General features: G+C 61.5%; 1 protein-coding gene across 7 annotated transcripts in view; it reads left to right on the top strand.

The window, feature by feature from the left end:
* Positions 1-4,662, top strand: part of CAPN15 (calpain 15) — a 56,306-nt gene extending 51,644 nt beyond the window's left edge. For 6 of the 7 annotated variants that reach the window (XM_063414470.1, XM_063414475.1, XM_063414472.1 and 3 more), the window contains 6 exons: positions 343-495; positions 661-822; positions 1,480-1,706; positions 1,877-2,037; positions 2,313-2,491; positions 2,802-4,662. In XM_063414470.1, coding sequence (XP_063270540.1) covers positions 343-495; positions 661-822; positions 1,480-1,706; positions 1,877-2,037; positions 2,313-2,491; positions 2,802-2,979 — 1,060 coding nt within the window. In that variant the 3' untranslated portion in view covers positions 2,980-4,662. Of the gene's footprint in view, positions 1-342; positions 496-660; positions 823-1,479; positions 1,707-1,876; positions 2,038-2,312; positions 2,499-2,801 lie in introns of all 7 variants that reach the window. The other variant, XM_063414473.1, reaches the window with a different exon arrangement.
* The last annotated feature ends 10,405 nt before the right edge of the window (positions 4,663-15,067 follow it).

The raw sequence follows: 15,067 nt of genomic DNA, 5'->3' as shown, positions 1-15,067 counted from the left end.
GTGCTCAGAGCATATTGTTTACCTTTGAATGGAGGAGGGATAGAAATGGGTGCTACCCTGACAACTGGACTGCTGTAAGAAGCTGTATTTTCAGACATGTCACTCTCAACAGCCTCTCCTCTGCTGAGCCCCTTCCCCACAACACCTGGCTGAGCCCCTTTGGGCAGGGAAGGGCAGAGGGAGCAGCAGCAGCTCCAGAGCCACAGGACAGGGACATCTGGTGCCACAATGTGGTTGAGATGCTGTGAGGGCTTTGGAAGGCAGGAGTGATGGGGTGTCCTTTGTGGAGGAAGGCTGGGTCTCCCCTCCCTCCCGGGTCTCTGACACTTCCCCCTTCCCCAGGTTACTGCGTCTCCGGAATCCCTGGGGCCGCTTCTCCTGGAACGGCAGCTGGTCGGACGAGTGGCCGCACTGGCCGCTCCCCCTGCGCCACGACCTGATGCCCCATGGCAGCAGCGAGGGCGTCTTCTGGATGGAGTACAGCGACTTCATCAAGTAAGGCACTGCCAGGGGCAGGGCTGTGGAGCAGGGCTGTGGGGCAGGGCTGGATAACGGGACACGGGGTCATGATGGGGCGGGCGGGACCGGTCATCCCTAGGGAATGTGGGTGTCCTGCACCATGCAGGGTGCCCCATCAGGACTGAGCCCACTTCCCGACAGGTATTTTGACTCCGTGGATATCTGCAAGCTCCATTCGGACTGGCACGAGGTGCGTGTGCAGGGCATGTTCCCCAACAAGGCCAACGGACCGGTGACAGTGACATCACTGACGGTGTTGGAGCGTGCAGCTCTGGAATTTGCTCTCTTCCAAGAGGGCAGCAGGTGAGCTGGGCAGGGCAGCAAAACTGGGGGGGCTCAGCTTGGAGAAAAGGAGGCTCAGAGGGGACCTTCTGGCTCTACACAACTCCCTGTGACAGGAGGGTGCAGCCAGGTGGGGGTCAGGCTCCAGCTTTCAGACAGGACAAGGGTAATAAACAGCCTCAAGTTGCACCAGGAGAGGTTTAGATGGGATATTGGGGAAAAATTCTTCACTGAAAGGGTGGTCAGGCCCTGGCACAGGCTGCCCAGGGCAGTGATGAAGTCACCATTCCTGAAGGGATTTAAAAACTTCATGGACATGGCACTTGGGGACATGGGTTAGTGGTGACCTTGGCAGTGCTGCATTAATGGTTGGACGTGATGATCTTAGAGGACTTTCCCAACATTAATGATGCCACAATTCTGTGATCCTGTGGGCCTAGAAGAAATCCAAGCACATTGGTATCTCACTACATGGCATCCCCCCAGGGTCACAGAGCTCATGCAAGGGCCCCCATCACCATCTCTCCAAATCTTGGGAATTGCTCATGTTTAGCTGGAGCCCAACTCCCAAATGCAGGGCTGGTTCCTGGGGCAGGATGTTTGGGGCAGTGGAATAGCTGTTCTCTGAACCTGCCGCCCGTGTGCTGGGTGACATGTGACCCTTCCTTCCTGACACAGGAGGTCAGACACAGTGGACAGCCACTTGCTGGACCTGTGCATCATGGTTTTCCGGGCCACCTTCACCAGTGGGAACAAGCTGAGCCTGGGCCGGCTGATGGCCCACAGCAAACGGGCCGTCAAGAAGTTCGTCAACTGCGACGTGATGCTGGAGCCGGGCGAATATGCTGTCGTGTGCTGTGCCTTCAACCACTGGAGCGCTGCCCTGGCCGGCCCTGCTGCCCAGGGTGAGGGCATGAGGGGCCCTGGGGGAGGGAGAGGTGCCAAAGCCCTTGGTCCTCATCATGGGGACTTTCTTGCATGTTGCACATGCATCAACCCAACAGCACCGTGCTCCTGGGGATTGTGGGTTTTGGTAACAATTCCCTGATCCCCCTTCCTCTGGGTGTCTCTGCAGCTTCCAGTCCCACCAGCAGCCGACCAGCCGCTGAGAATTCCAGCTACATCCTGGCCATCTACAGCTCCCGCCTGGTGATGGTGGAGCAGGTGGAGGCGCAGCCCACCACACTGGCAGATGCCATCATCCTGCTGACTGAGAACAAGGGCGAGCGCCATGAGGTGGGTGGGGGGCACAGGGCGGGGGCTGCAGTAGGGAGGGGGTGATGCTACCAGAGGGAGCCTGGACCTGTGGGGTCCTCGGGCAGGGGTTGGGCAGGGCTGTGCCTGCCAGAGCTGGCACCCCCAGATGCCTACCCCTTTTGCTCCCTGGAGCAGCATGTGGCACCCCATCAGATGGGCAGCCCTTGGCTAGGGTGGAAGATGCCAGGGCAGGGGTTTTGATTTGGGGATCGTGTGCCCAGAGGCTTCATCCCCTTCCCTGCTGTCTGCCCCAGGGCCGTGAGGGGATGACCTGCTACTACCTGACCCACGGCTGGGCAGGGCTTATCGTGGTGGTGGAGAACCGGCACCCCAAGTCCTACCTGCACGTTCAGTGCGACTGCACCGACAGCTTCAACGTGGTGTCCACACGCGGCAGCCTCAAGACACAGGACAGCGTCCCCCCCCTGCACAGGTCTGGGGTAGGCAGGGGTGGGTCACGGGGCTGCCATGGGGCCAGCAGGAGGCTGGGAGAAAGGCAGAGCCAGGGCTGGCAGGGAGGCACAGGCAGGGTGGGATTGTTGAGACAGAGGTAGGATTGCCAGGACAGAGCGGGGATTTCCTGGACAGAGATGGGATTCCTGGGACAGACGTGGGATTGCTGGGGCAGAGGTGGGATTCCTGGGGCAGAGATGGGATTCCTGGGGCGGCGGTGGGATTGCTGGGGTGGAGGTGGGGTTGCTGGGGTAGAGGCTGCTGCCCTGAGCCCGTGGCTCTTTCCACAGGCAGGTGTTGGTGATCCTGTCCCAGCTGGAGGGTAACGCCGGCTTCTCCATCACGCACCGCCTGGCGCACCGCAAAGCCACCCAGGCCTTCCTCAATGACTGGATGCTGACGAAGGGCACCCACAACCCGCTGCTCACGCCCGAGGTCGCTGGGCTGCACGGCCCCCGGCCCCTATGACAAAGAGCCTCCCCCTCCCCGCCCCACTGCCCCATTCCTGTCACTGAGCCTCTGGCCCAGGGTGCCCCCCCGAGCCACCAGCGCTGACCTGTGGGGCAGAGCCAGAGCGGCACCCCCAGCACTTTGCCCCCTGCCACGGGGTCGGGGCGAGTTCTCGGGGCCAGCACCAGCCCCGTTCGCTGCCCCGGCACCGCTGCCCCCCACGCACTTTACGAGGAGCAGTTGGGGGCATGGGGCCATCTCAGGATCCCACCTGCCCTGTACCTGCGCTGGGCCTGGTGCCCTCTGCCCGCCCCAGGGGCTGTGGGAGCGGGAGGGGCTGGAGGCTGCTGTCAAGACCCTTCCCAGGCACCACGCTCAGGACTCTGCCCCTTCCTGTGGCACCAGGGCACTGGTGCTGCAAAAAGAAGAATATACCTCTGATGTCTGTCCGTCTGTGTGACCTTCCGTCTGTCCCCGGGCCCTTCCTGCTGTCTTGTTGCCCCCTTTGTCTGCTGCCAGGACCAGCGTGGGCTGGGGGTGCCAGGATCGTGGTGCCACCCATGTCAGGTGCCCTCCACCCGTGCTGGGGCTGGGGGGGAGAGGGCACAGGGTTGTTGCAGATAGCTGCTGCTGAGGGGGTTTGGTGTAATTGGGGTGAAACTCCGAGGTCTCACCACCTCCTTGGCACCTTTGGGGAGCGAGGCCTCGGGGTGCCGCTGGCGTGGGCTGCGGCACCGGAGCCCCTCTCCTGTCACACAAGTGTTACTATGCAAAGGCGGCCGGTGGGAGCAGTGCCTGGAGAGAAGCCATGGCCCGAGCTGGGCTCAGCCCCCTGGCACTGCCCTGTGGGTCCCCCCATGCCCCATGGAGAGAGGGTGGGCAGCAGGTCCAGGCCTGGGGTCAGGGAGCAGCTCCCTGGAGTTACCACAAGTCCATGTGCTGGGGAGGGGGTGGTTTTCGGGGGAAGCAGAGAGCCCCCTCCTCCAGAGCCTGAGTGCTGTGGGAGGCAGTGAGCACAAGTCAGGGGCTGCACCTTGGGGTGCTGCTGGCCCTGTGGGTGCTCCGAGGTGGGGGCTGATCCTGGGGGAGCTCCACCCCATGTTTTCAGGGCATTGTGGCTCTCTGACTTGACGTGTATGTGTGTGCGTATGTGTGTGTGTGTTTTGGGGTCTCCCCTGGTTGCCATCTCCTTCCTGAGCTGTGTGGATTTACAGCTGAGGGGGGTGATGGGCAGTGCTGGACCCTGTTCTGGCAGAGACCTTGCTGGGGGGGTCCTGCACCCCAAACCCTGCACCAGCAGCTGGGCTGGGCACGGGTGTGGGGGCCTCTGCCCGACCTGTCCCTCTGTGTCCCCCGGGCATGGGGGTGGGGATGGGCTGCCCTGGCACCCTCCCAGCCCCTCCAGCTGGGGCTGCTGAGCCAAGCTCTGTCTGTATTTCTGTTTGTTGATCTGTTTTCTCTCTTTCCAGCTCCTTCCTCCTTGGGATGATTTGTCCTTCACTTTTTTTTTCTCCTCTCTCTCTCTGTCTTTCTGAGCTGTGAATATTTTTAACCCTGTAAATACTGTCCAGCTCTTCAGAATCATAGGATATTTTATCAATTGTAAATCAGATCAGTAATCCCTGTATGATACGAATTATCCATGGGTGGTTTTCAAACTCAGGTTCTGATGGACCAAATAAAGTTTTGTTTTTTACTGAAGCTGCCTGGTTTTGCTGTGGAAGAGACGAAAGGGATGAGTGGGCTGGTTTGGGGGTCAAAGCAATGGGTCTTGAAGGCATTTCCGTGGAGCAGTGGAAGTCTGTGCTGAGAGCTGAGCACCAAAAAAAAAAGGGTAATCAGAAGTTGTTTAGCTGCGCTTCGGGGTGTGGGAGCTCAGAAAGGGGCGGAAATAAAGCAAAACAAAAGCAAAATCCAGAAATTCCCATAAAATGCGCCGTGTTCTCTCGCAGGGCCGAGCAGGGCTGTGCCGTGGCCGGGAGAGGGCAGCCACCGTCCGCCTGAATGCTCTCCCGCTCCTGCCTCAGTTTCCCCGCCGTTCCGTTCCGTGCCAGGCAGCGCCATGGCCGTGCCCGCTGCATCCCCGGCTCCGTGCCGAGGCTGGGGGTGCAGGAGCAGCCCTCCGTCCTCTCGGCACCCAGGGCAGCACCCCTGCTCCCGGCCGTGCCTTTGTCCGGCGGCGGGGCCGCCTGGCGCGGGGAGAGCTTTCCGGCTGAGCGGAGGCGGCCGCCTGCCAGCCCGCTCTCGCCCGGGGTGGGCACCTTGAGACCAGTAGGGAGAGACAGAAGGAGAGGATTTCGGTCTTTCTTACAGCAACTTGTAATAGATTTTTCCGGGCGAAACATCTTTGCATTCAGAAGGCCCTGTCACAAGCCATCAGCCTCAGCCGGGGAGAAACAGATGGAGAGTTAATTTTGGCGGGGAGGGCAGTGCCACGCTCCCTCCTCTCCCTCAGTCTGTTCAGGCAGAGGAGCCGGGTTTAACCCTCGCGGCCGTGCAGCCCTCGCTGCTGCCTCCTGGCCATCCCGGGGGGCAGTGGGGCCCCCACGGTCCCCCTGCGCCGCTCTGTGCTGCTCAGTGCCAAGGACACGCCGGGACATCGCAGGGCAGTGACCTGGTGGTGGCTCTTGCCGTGATGACCAGCCCAGGTGGGTGATCCTGTCCTGCCTTCCCACGGCCACGGCTCCACGTCCTGGAGAGCCTCGTGCCTGCCGACGCACTGGGAGGAAATCCTGCCACACCAGGAGCTTGGCACGGCAGTGCCCGGTGCAGCCGGGGACGCTCGGGCGTGCTGGTGGTGCAGGGGACACCGTCTCCCAGGAGAAGGCCCGTGCATGGCAGTGGAGGGCAGTGATTCTGTCTGGACATTTGGGGAGCCCTCAGTACACCCCAAACATCACGGACCGGGCCGAGAGCTGCGGTGTAGCCACGGAAGGGGTGGAAGTGAAATCAAACCCAAACTTTACCAAATTCCCGAGGGCTGAGGCAGCATTAACTGCTTTATAATTACAAATAATCGTGTGGCGAAAGAGAAAATTGTGTTTGACACATCAGCTCTGGAGGAGGGTGTTGCTTCATCAGGAAATTTGTCATCCCTTGGCTCTGTCAGTCTTAAGCCTGAGGTCTGAAGGAGGAGATGGGGATGGGCAGAGGGAGCAGTGGGCCAAGGAAAGGATGGATGGAAGGGAAGGAGGGATGGAAGGGAAGGATGGACAGCAGGACATTGTGGAGGGGAGATGGAGGAGTGCTGTGGTACTGAGCCGTGTGAAGAGCAGAGGCACAGTGACACTGAGGCAGGGAGCAGGCAGGGGCTGTCCCAGTGCCCTGGCACAGCTGTGACACCTCAACCAAGAGGCTGTGACTGCAAAAATGACAGCACAAGTCACTCGAGGGTTGTCCCCACACACCAGCTCATCTGGTGGGACAGTGTGAGCAGGGCAGGTTGCCAGGGCCATGTGAGCCCACCCCACTGCTGCTGCCATCCTGCTGGTCCCCTCCACCTGCAGGGTTGGTGCTGCTCCTCCCCGGGCACACACGAGGATGCTCGGGCAGATGAAGGTGGAGAGTGCTGAGGCCCTGGCACAGGGTGCCCAGAGAAGCTGTGGCTGCCCCTGGATCCCTGGAAGTGTCCAAGGCCAGGCTGGACGGGGCTTGGAGCAGTGGGAGGTGTCCCTGCCCATGGCACGGGGTGGCACTGGATGGGCTTTAATATCCCTTCCATCCCAAGCCAGTCTGGGATTCTTGGAGGCAGTCGCTGTCTCATCAGCACGGTCACCACCCCTCGACCTGCTGAGCCCGGGGAATATCTCACGGGGGCAGAGGTGGGAATGAGGGTCCTTGCTGTGGGATCTGGCCGGGCTCTGGCCTCTTGTCAAGCCCTGGCACCGCCGGGACCCCACGGCTGCTCGGGTGGGGGCATGTCAGGGAGCGAGGGCTGGAGCGCTCTCTGTGATTCACTCTGACTATAATGGGAGCTGCTGGTGAATATTTTATGGCTCCCACAGGGCAGATAGAACATATTGTGCATTTTACGCCACAAATCTCCGCCTGGAGACAGAGGGAAGCTTAAAAAAGAGCAGCACCAGTGCTGAGCTGGGTTGAGGGGGGCAGAGCTGCAGCACCGGTGCCAGCGTGAGCACTGCAAGGCTGTTGTCACCCACCTCTATCCCCCTCCCCGGGGGTGCCGATGGGTGCCCCGAGCCCAGCACCGGCCCGGGCACAGGGGATGCTCTGCGGCCACAGGACCGAGCTGCCGTGGGTGGCTGCGGCGGCTGCGGCCGCTGCCCCGGGCCAGGCCTGGCAGCTCTGCGGCTCTGCGGCGCAGGCGAAGTGCTTTGCCCGGGGCTGAGCCCTGCAGGAGGGTCCCTGCCTGCGCCCCGGCCTGCCTTCCCCTTCGTCAATAATGCAGCCGCTGCCCCGGGCGCCCGCCGGCGCTGCCCGCAATAATGGATCGGGATGAGAGCGGCCCCCTCCTCAGCCTCCGCTGCGTCCCGCGCTCTGCCAGGAGCTGGCGAGGCATGGAGGAGCCTTCACCTTCACCGGCACTGGCCGCTGCCTGCCCAGCCGGCAGGCACAGGGACGGTGGTCCTTGCAGGCAGCCCCATCCTCACCCCGGCACCCCCGGGGGCTGCGGGTGCCTCTGGAGCCGGAGTTCCTGTCTGGTCGCACTCAGGAAGGACACAGGGCACGGTCACCACCCACACCCTGTGCCAGGAGGGAGGCTCAGGCTGGCACCCCCGGCCTTGCTGAAGGGCTGTGCGTGCACGGGTGAGCTCTGGGTGTCCGGGTGCTCATCCTGCTCCCCTCGAGCACCTCCAGTGCCAGGCAGGGAAACATTACAGATCCTGTAGATGCCGGCACCCACCTGGGCTGGAGCAGGGGAAGTACCTCGGACCATGGCTGCAGTGGGAAAGAGAAGGAGGGTACAGGCACAGGCACCAGTGGGTCAGGGTCAGCCCATGGGTGCCACTGCAGATGGGGAGAGGCCCCTTGTCCTCCCAGCCCGGAGAGCCCCAGCTCTCCCCCAACCACCATCCAGTGGGATGAGGACCTGATGCTTGGGGTCAGTTTCTTCGCCTCTCAGATGGGGGAGAAACCCCCCGAGATGTGGGTCAGGCCCAGACTACCCAGAGAGCAGTCCCAGTGCCCTGACACGGCTGTGCAGGCTGGGAGGGCACAAGCAGCCACCAGAGAGAACCAGCCCATGCCCCAGTGGCATCACGGACCCTCCATGTCCCATGTCCCCAGCTCTGATGAGTGAGCAGAGCCCTCCAACATCCCTCCCCTTCCAAATGGGATACGGCAGAGCTGCAGAGGGCTGGAGTGTGGCTGCTCTGGGGTGCTCACCTGGGGGTCACGGTGGCACATGGCCGGGTGGCTTCACCACAGGGCTGCCATGGCATCCTAGGGTGCCACACTGTCCCTCGGCTGGGTTTCCCCAGGGACGAGGCTCAGGTGGTCACCCAGACAGACGTGAGGAAGGAGAAGACTTTGCCGGAATGAAGAGGAAGGCCCCATCCCAGGACGGCTCCTCTCTTCCTCCTCCTCCTCCCGGGCTCCATCCGAGGGCAGCGGGCTCGGGGCCGGGCAGGGTCCGGGCCGGCACAGCTGGGGCCGCCCGGCCGGGCTGTCACGGGCTGGGCTATCGAATCTGAAAGCAATTAAAGCCATCACCAGCGCTCGCTCGGGGCTGGCTCCAGGCTGCAGGGAACCTGCCACAACAGATCATGTGCTCGATGCTGCTGGCCCGAGGACCTGATCCCACCCGCGCCCGATACGCACCGGAGCCAGCCCCGCGCGGGGAGGACGGGCCCGGGCAGGGCGTGCGGCCACCGCCAGCAGCCACAAGGCATCCCCGGCAGCCGCCTCGCTCCCGCTTCCTCGCCATGGGGTTCTGCTGCCCGGGGGCCCGGCAGAGGGGCTCGGCCGCCAGCTTTGGCCGCGGCCGCTCGGGTTTCGAGGAGCTGGCGGTGCCGCGGTGTCTCGGGGGGTTCCCGTGGGTCCCGGGGAGGGATCGCACCCTGCGGCTCTCCCGTGGGCACAGTGGGGCTGGGGTGGGCACAGCTGGCAGCTGCCTGCACCCGTGGATTTTCCCGGCAGAGTGGCCATAGCTCCTGACCCACGGCTTGTCCCACACGGTGACTATGGGGACAGCCCCGGCAGCCCCCGATCCTGGCAGCTGCCTGAAGCGGGGCGGGTGACAGAGGGGCGCCGTGGAGGGGCAGCACCCCTCTGTCGGGAGGTGAGGAGGGGGCTCTCACCAAGCCCCTTGCACCCTGTCATTCCCTTTCCCTTTTCCTGATGGAGAATGGTGCCAGGATCCCCTGCCCTACCCGCCCTCCCCCACCCCCCAAATTTTGGGGCATCTGCGGCCGCCTGCCCCCCTCCCACGGCTCAGCCTGCTCCAGCCTTTCAGGAGCATCTCCCGGGGCTAAGCCCACCCCCGGGGCTCCGGCGGGGCGGGGGGTCCCCCCTCCTCGGGCACCGCACAGTTAAGCAGAAGTTTGCTGGTACGGAAGTTGCACATTGTCTTGAGGCACATTTTCTGTTTTTTCACTTGTGAAATATTTCTGTCAGAACCAGTTAATGTACAAATTAGCAGCGGTGGTCTCTCTTACGTCTTCTGACTCACTAATTTGACAGGGGGTGTTTCAGTGGCGGAGCTCGCTCTTGACAGGCAAACGGGAGGTCAGGGACCCGCAGGGGGAGGAGGCACCGAGCTGCAGCTTCCCGGGGGTCTTCTCCTTCCCAGCCCACCCCGCCTCTCCCGCTCACTCAGCCCTGGCTGGAGCAGTTGAGCTCGAGTTTGGTGGGTTTTCCCCCTCAAAAAAAATTCCCAAAAAAGGCTCTTGGGGTAGCTGGGGAGTGCAGGGGTGGGGGATTACACTTTTGGTGTCCTACAGGCAAACGCAAGGGATCCAGCATGAGGAGGGAACATAGACATGGAAAGGGTTCTCTGCACCACGGACACATCCTTCAACTCCTCCACCCTGGGAATTCAGCTCTGCATTTCAGGACAACCCCACTCCCTCAAGAGCCCCCATCTTCCTCCTGCCATTAGAGAGAAACTAATTGATGTTCTTATTCTCTGTGTGCACCATAATCCCTGCACCCCGGGTTATCGAAGAGCCAAGGGGCTGCACAGCTCCCTTTTACTTCTCCATCTGTATCCCTGGGATATTGGTCAGACGGGGGGGCCCAGCTGCTGGAGGGGCTGGGGGCAGTGGGGGAGCACCCAGAGCCGGCCGTGCCCGGGGAGCGGCCCCGGCGCTGAGCAGAGCTCTGCCCACGGCGGCCAAGCTGTCCCTGGGCCAGAGGCTGCTGTGACAGATGGGCCCCGCGCCGTGCCCGGGGGTCAGCGCCTCTGCGGGCCCCCTGCTAAAAACCAGCAGCCTCTGCCCGTGCCACCCTCCCCTGGCATTCAGGACTGCAGCCAGCTGGCCCAGGATGGAGCTGGATGGAGATGGGCACTCCAGGAGCAGGGGAAGGAGCTCCATCCATGGCTGCTGTCCCAGCCCTGATGTCCCAGCTGTCCCTGCCCCAGCCAGGGGCTGGGGATGAGCACAGGAAGGTGACCCTGGCTGTGGGAAGGGCAGCTTCAGGGCACTTGGGTGCAGCTCTCTTCTCCTCATGTCCCCCAAACTGGTGTTTGCTGAGAGCTTTGTTGAGAGGGTTGAGGTCTCCTGCTCATTGAGTTTTCTTCTAAAGAAATAACCTCCCCTGGGTGCTGGTGTTGGATCCTGTGACCATCAGCCACCTGTGTCAAGCAGATCCCTGCAAAATCCTCCTTCTTTGGGTCAAGCAGGGTGCCTGGGTGACCAGATTTGGTATTTTATCCTGAAGAGTTCTGAGCTGAGGTCTCAAACCAGCCTGACCATGGTCCCCATGTCCCACAAGGCTCAGCTCTGTTTTCAGCATTTCTGTACCCAAACCAGACCCCTGAGATGTTGCCCTGTACCAGTGAGACACCAGCAATAGTGAGAAAGCCGGTTTTATATTCCATTGCATAGAAATACTGTCTCGGTCCAGCCTCTTCCAGGAGCCCTTAGGCAGCAGTAGCAGATCTGGAAAGGAACTGGGAACTCCTGCTTCCCCTTTCTCAATGAAAAATGGAAGTTTTCCTTCCAGGGGTGAATCCATGCCCAGCTGACAGATGAACCAGTCTCTGGTGATGCTGGCAAGGATGCCCAGCTGGTTCCTACACAGCCCTGCACTGCAGCATGGAGGGGATCATGACCCTTGAAGGAGCTCAGCTCCAGCATGGGACTTTCCTTGTCACATCAAGGCCAGTATCAGCAGGACTCACCTACCCCAGCACCTGTTGGCAGCTTCGTGGAGATAGCCCACTTCTTCCCATACCAAAGAAATCCCCACTGGCCATGAACTGGCATGGAAACCACCATGCTTCCAACAGGGACAGCTGCCTGCTCTCTCTGCTGCCTCCTGGCTCACATTTGGCAACAGGATTTGGACAGAGGGCTGACTGGGAGAGAGCTTTGGAGTGAGGCAGCAGCTTTCCCTCTCAACAGATCCTGGCCAGCTTGGAGCCACCTCAGAGGCCACATCGTGCTAGGGTGTCAGTGCAATGGAGACTCCCTGAGAGCAGGGTTAGATTGGATAGTAGAGAAAAATGCATCCCTCTGGGGGTGGTGGAGCCCTGGCCCAGGGTGCCCAGAGAAGCTGTGGCTGCCCCATCTCTGGGGGACTTGGAGCAACCTGAGATAGTGGGAGGTGTCCCTGCTCAAGGCAGGGGGTGGAATAGATGAGCTTTGAGGTCCTTTCCAACCCAAACCATTTCAGGACCCTACAAATGGCTGCCCACGGCTCAGGCAGAGGCTCAGGGGGGGCTCTGTACAGGATTTGGGGTGGCATTCAGGGACTGCCTGGGAACTCCAGTGGGGAGTAACCCACCTTCAGGAAAACCTGGTGTGGTTGGAAAGCAGGGAGAGCTCAGAGCTGATGGATAACCCAGGACTGCTGCAGAGACCTCCCCAAACCCAGCCCCCCCCAGAGACCTGGCTCTGTCCAGGGTTCCTCGGGACTCCTGCATCCCAAGGTGCTCCAAACGCATCCATCGCACACCCCGGCACACGCAGCTCCCAGCACCGTGTCCCGGCCGGGCCAGCGAGCGGGACCGCGGCTGTGGCGCCCCGCGGAGCCCCGGGCCCGGCACGGGGGCTGCGGGAGCAGCGAGCGCCGAGCGCCGGCCCCGCCGCTGCCTGCCGGGAGCTGCCGGGTGCACAGGCGGCCGGGGCGAAACAGCTCAGGCAGCACAAATCGACTGTGACAGCCCCAGAAAGGCTGAGCCCGGGGGTGCGGAAAAATACAAGTTAGTTTCCTTTTCCTTACCATATGCTCCCCTTCAGCTGTGGGCGGCACGATAATTACTGCCATCCACCATGCTGGTCTGGCTTGTCACACAGGCTGCTCCGCGCCGAGGGCTGAGCCCCGCGCCGCCTCCCCGGCCCCGCGTGTGTGACACGCCGGGATTTGGCTTCCTCGGCCGCAGGTTCGGCCCTTGCCGGCACCAGGGACATCAGCTTGAAAGCGGCAAGGGGAGAAGGAGATGCAGCCCCCCTCCTCTCGGTTGTGTCACCTCGCTGTTGACTTGGGTGTTAGTAACTCCTCTCCACCAGTGACCCCCAGCTGCGCTGTAGCCAGAGGAGGACACCTCTGTCCCTCTTCACAGGATGTTGCTGGGATTGTCCCTTGCTAGAGTGCTAGGGTGCCAGGAGACCTCTGGGGACAGCCACTGCTTGGGCCGATAACAAGACAAGCTCTGAGGGGCACCCCAAAGGTCAGGGAGGGGGTAGGCTGTGAGCAGGGGTTGGACCAGAACATCTCCAGAGGCCCTTCCACACCCCAGGAGTGCTGGAGCTCTCTGGGGGTGCAGCTGTGCCTTGCAGGGGGAGCACCACGGGCCGATGGATGAGCTGTCACTCTGGCATGTGCAGGGCACAAAACAGGGCACCCTTCTGCCCAGCAGGAGCAGGCTGGGCAGGGGAGCAGCTCCGAGCCTGGACAGCCTCCAGACCCTGAACTATAAAAATGGGATGGAGCCCTGCTACAGTCCCTGTCCATCACCCATGGCTGTGTCCTCCAGGACCATGTAGACCAGAAACCTTGAGCCATGGCTGGTTGCTGGTACTCTCAGAGATGTCTCTCTTGGTCAGGGACAGGTTTGTTTTGGTCATCACCCTCCCTGGGCATGGGTCAAAGTGGATCTTCATTTCCCGGTTAATGCCTGGCTTGAACATAAACTGCTTCAGTCTTCCTTTAGGAAGAGAAGGATGAAGCTGTGGCTGCCCCTAGATCCCTGTAACTGTTCAAGCCAGCTTGGACAGGGCTTGGAGCAACTTGATCGAGTGGAAAGTGTCCCTGCCCATGGCAGGGGGTGGAACAAGATGAGCTTTGAGGTCCCTTCCAAACTGTTCCAAGATTCTTTGAGGGGCCTTGGCACACACTCAGCATCTTGCAAGACTTGTTTCTCACCATGGACAATGGGACCTGGATGGGGACAAGGTGCCACAAATTGGTGTGGTCCTTTCAGACTGCCACAGCAGCCTCTGCCAGCCACAAACTGTGCTTCCCATCACTGCAGCAGCTCCTTCTGTGGCTCCTCTGGTGCCAACAGCACCACTGCCCCAGTCCTGAGCCCCATTCATCATGTCTTTGGACATGTACTCAAACACCTGGCCCCTGCCTCAGTTTCCCCATCCCCTCTCCCTGGTCACAGCAGCATTCCAAAGGAGCTGGACAACTGCAGCCAAAATACTGGGAGATGCAACAGCTGAAAAAACCAATCCATGCTCTGGCAACTTCCCCTGGATCCCCTTGGAGGCTGTGATGGAGAGCAGAGTGGACCTGGCCCCTGGCTGAGCTGTCCTTTCCCAGTGCCCCTGGGGCTCAGGCTTGCCGGGAATACACTCGATAGAGCAAAATTTAGGAGCTCTTGAGGTGCCGGGGGCTCTGCACCTCCTGGACAGGTTACCAGGAAGATGAACTTTCCCTCACACCAAAGAGGGTTCTCTCTCCCCTTCCACATCCGAAAAGCAAAAAATCCCCAAAGCCCATCTGCCCGCCCTGCCCCATCCCTGGAAGGTCCCCGTGCCCGCCGGTGCCCGGCCACCCCTGGCTCTGCCCAGCCGGTTGAGTGAATCGCTGACTCTTTAACCGGTTCTGCGGCAAAGGACCTTACCCGAGTCACCGCGCCGGGGCTGGGAGCTGATGAGAAGTGACAGCCCCCGCACACCTCCCGAGCGCGGCGCTCGGGGCCACGGCCAGCGCCGCACCCGGTGCCGGGCTCTCGGCAGCGCCGGGCGGGGGGCACCACCCGGGGAGGGCTGGGGGCTCGGGGCCGAGGGGGGCTGGGGAATCCTTCGCCATCCCCCAAGCGACCCCTGACGTCACGGGAGGGCGGTTTAATATCCGTCAATCGCACGGAAAATCGCATGTTTGGCCCCAGAGCCCTCCTCCCCACGCTCCCCCCAGCCGCCTGTCCTATTTTGAAGGGCTCATTTTCCCGGCGCTAATGAAAGCGACAGCCGTGCAGGGCTGGTATTTGGTGTTATCAGTGAGAATATTAATGGTGCTGCTCGGCGTTAACTCTTTGAGAGGCCAGAGCCGGGCAGCTGCTGCCACTGAGCCCGGCCACAGCAGAGCCCAGACTGCTCAGTACCTCATCCAGGACTGGGGATGGGAACCCACTTCCATGAGGGTTTCACTGATTTAATAAATTCTGAGCCCCGGGGAGGGGATTGACCCAGCTGCCTCCTGCTGAAGAGGCTGAGGGAGCCGAGGGGGAGGCTGAAGGGATGGTGGTGGGTGCTGTTACCTGGAGCACAGCGAGGTCTGGGGCAGAAGGGGAGGATGGGGCAGAGGTGCCAGGGGTGACCTGTCACAGCCATGATGTGGGCAGGGAGCAGGGATGAACTCACCTGGCACAGGAAGGCTCTGGCAGTCTGAGCGTGTTCGTGTTTGGCTGAAGATCTTCATGGTTGACTGGAATGCAAAGCTCCCCATGAGAGCTTTGCAAACAGCTGTGTGCAGATGTGAAAGAACAAACACATCCCAGAAAACAGACACGGCACAGAGGCGAGCCTTTCAG

Source organism: Prinia subflava, chromosome 17, assembly GCF_021018805.1.
Source record: "Prinia subflava isolate CZ2003 ecotype Zambia chromosome 17, Cam_Psub_1.2, whole genome shotgun sequence".
NCBI classification, from domain to species: domain Eukaryota; kingdom Metazoa; phylum Chordata; class Aves; order Passeriformes; family Cisticolidae; genus Prinia; species Prinia subflava.
Note: the sequence above shows the minus strand (reverse complement) of the source record. Positions and strands in the feature narration are given on the sequence as shown.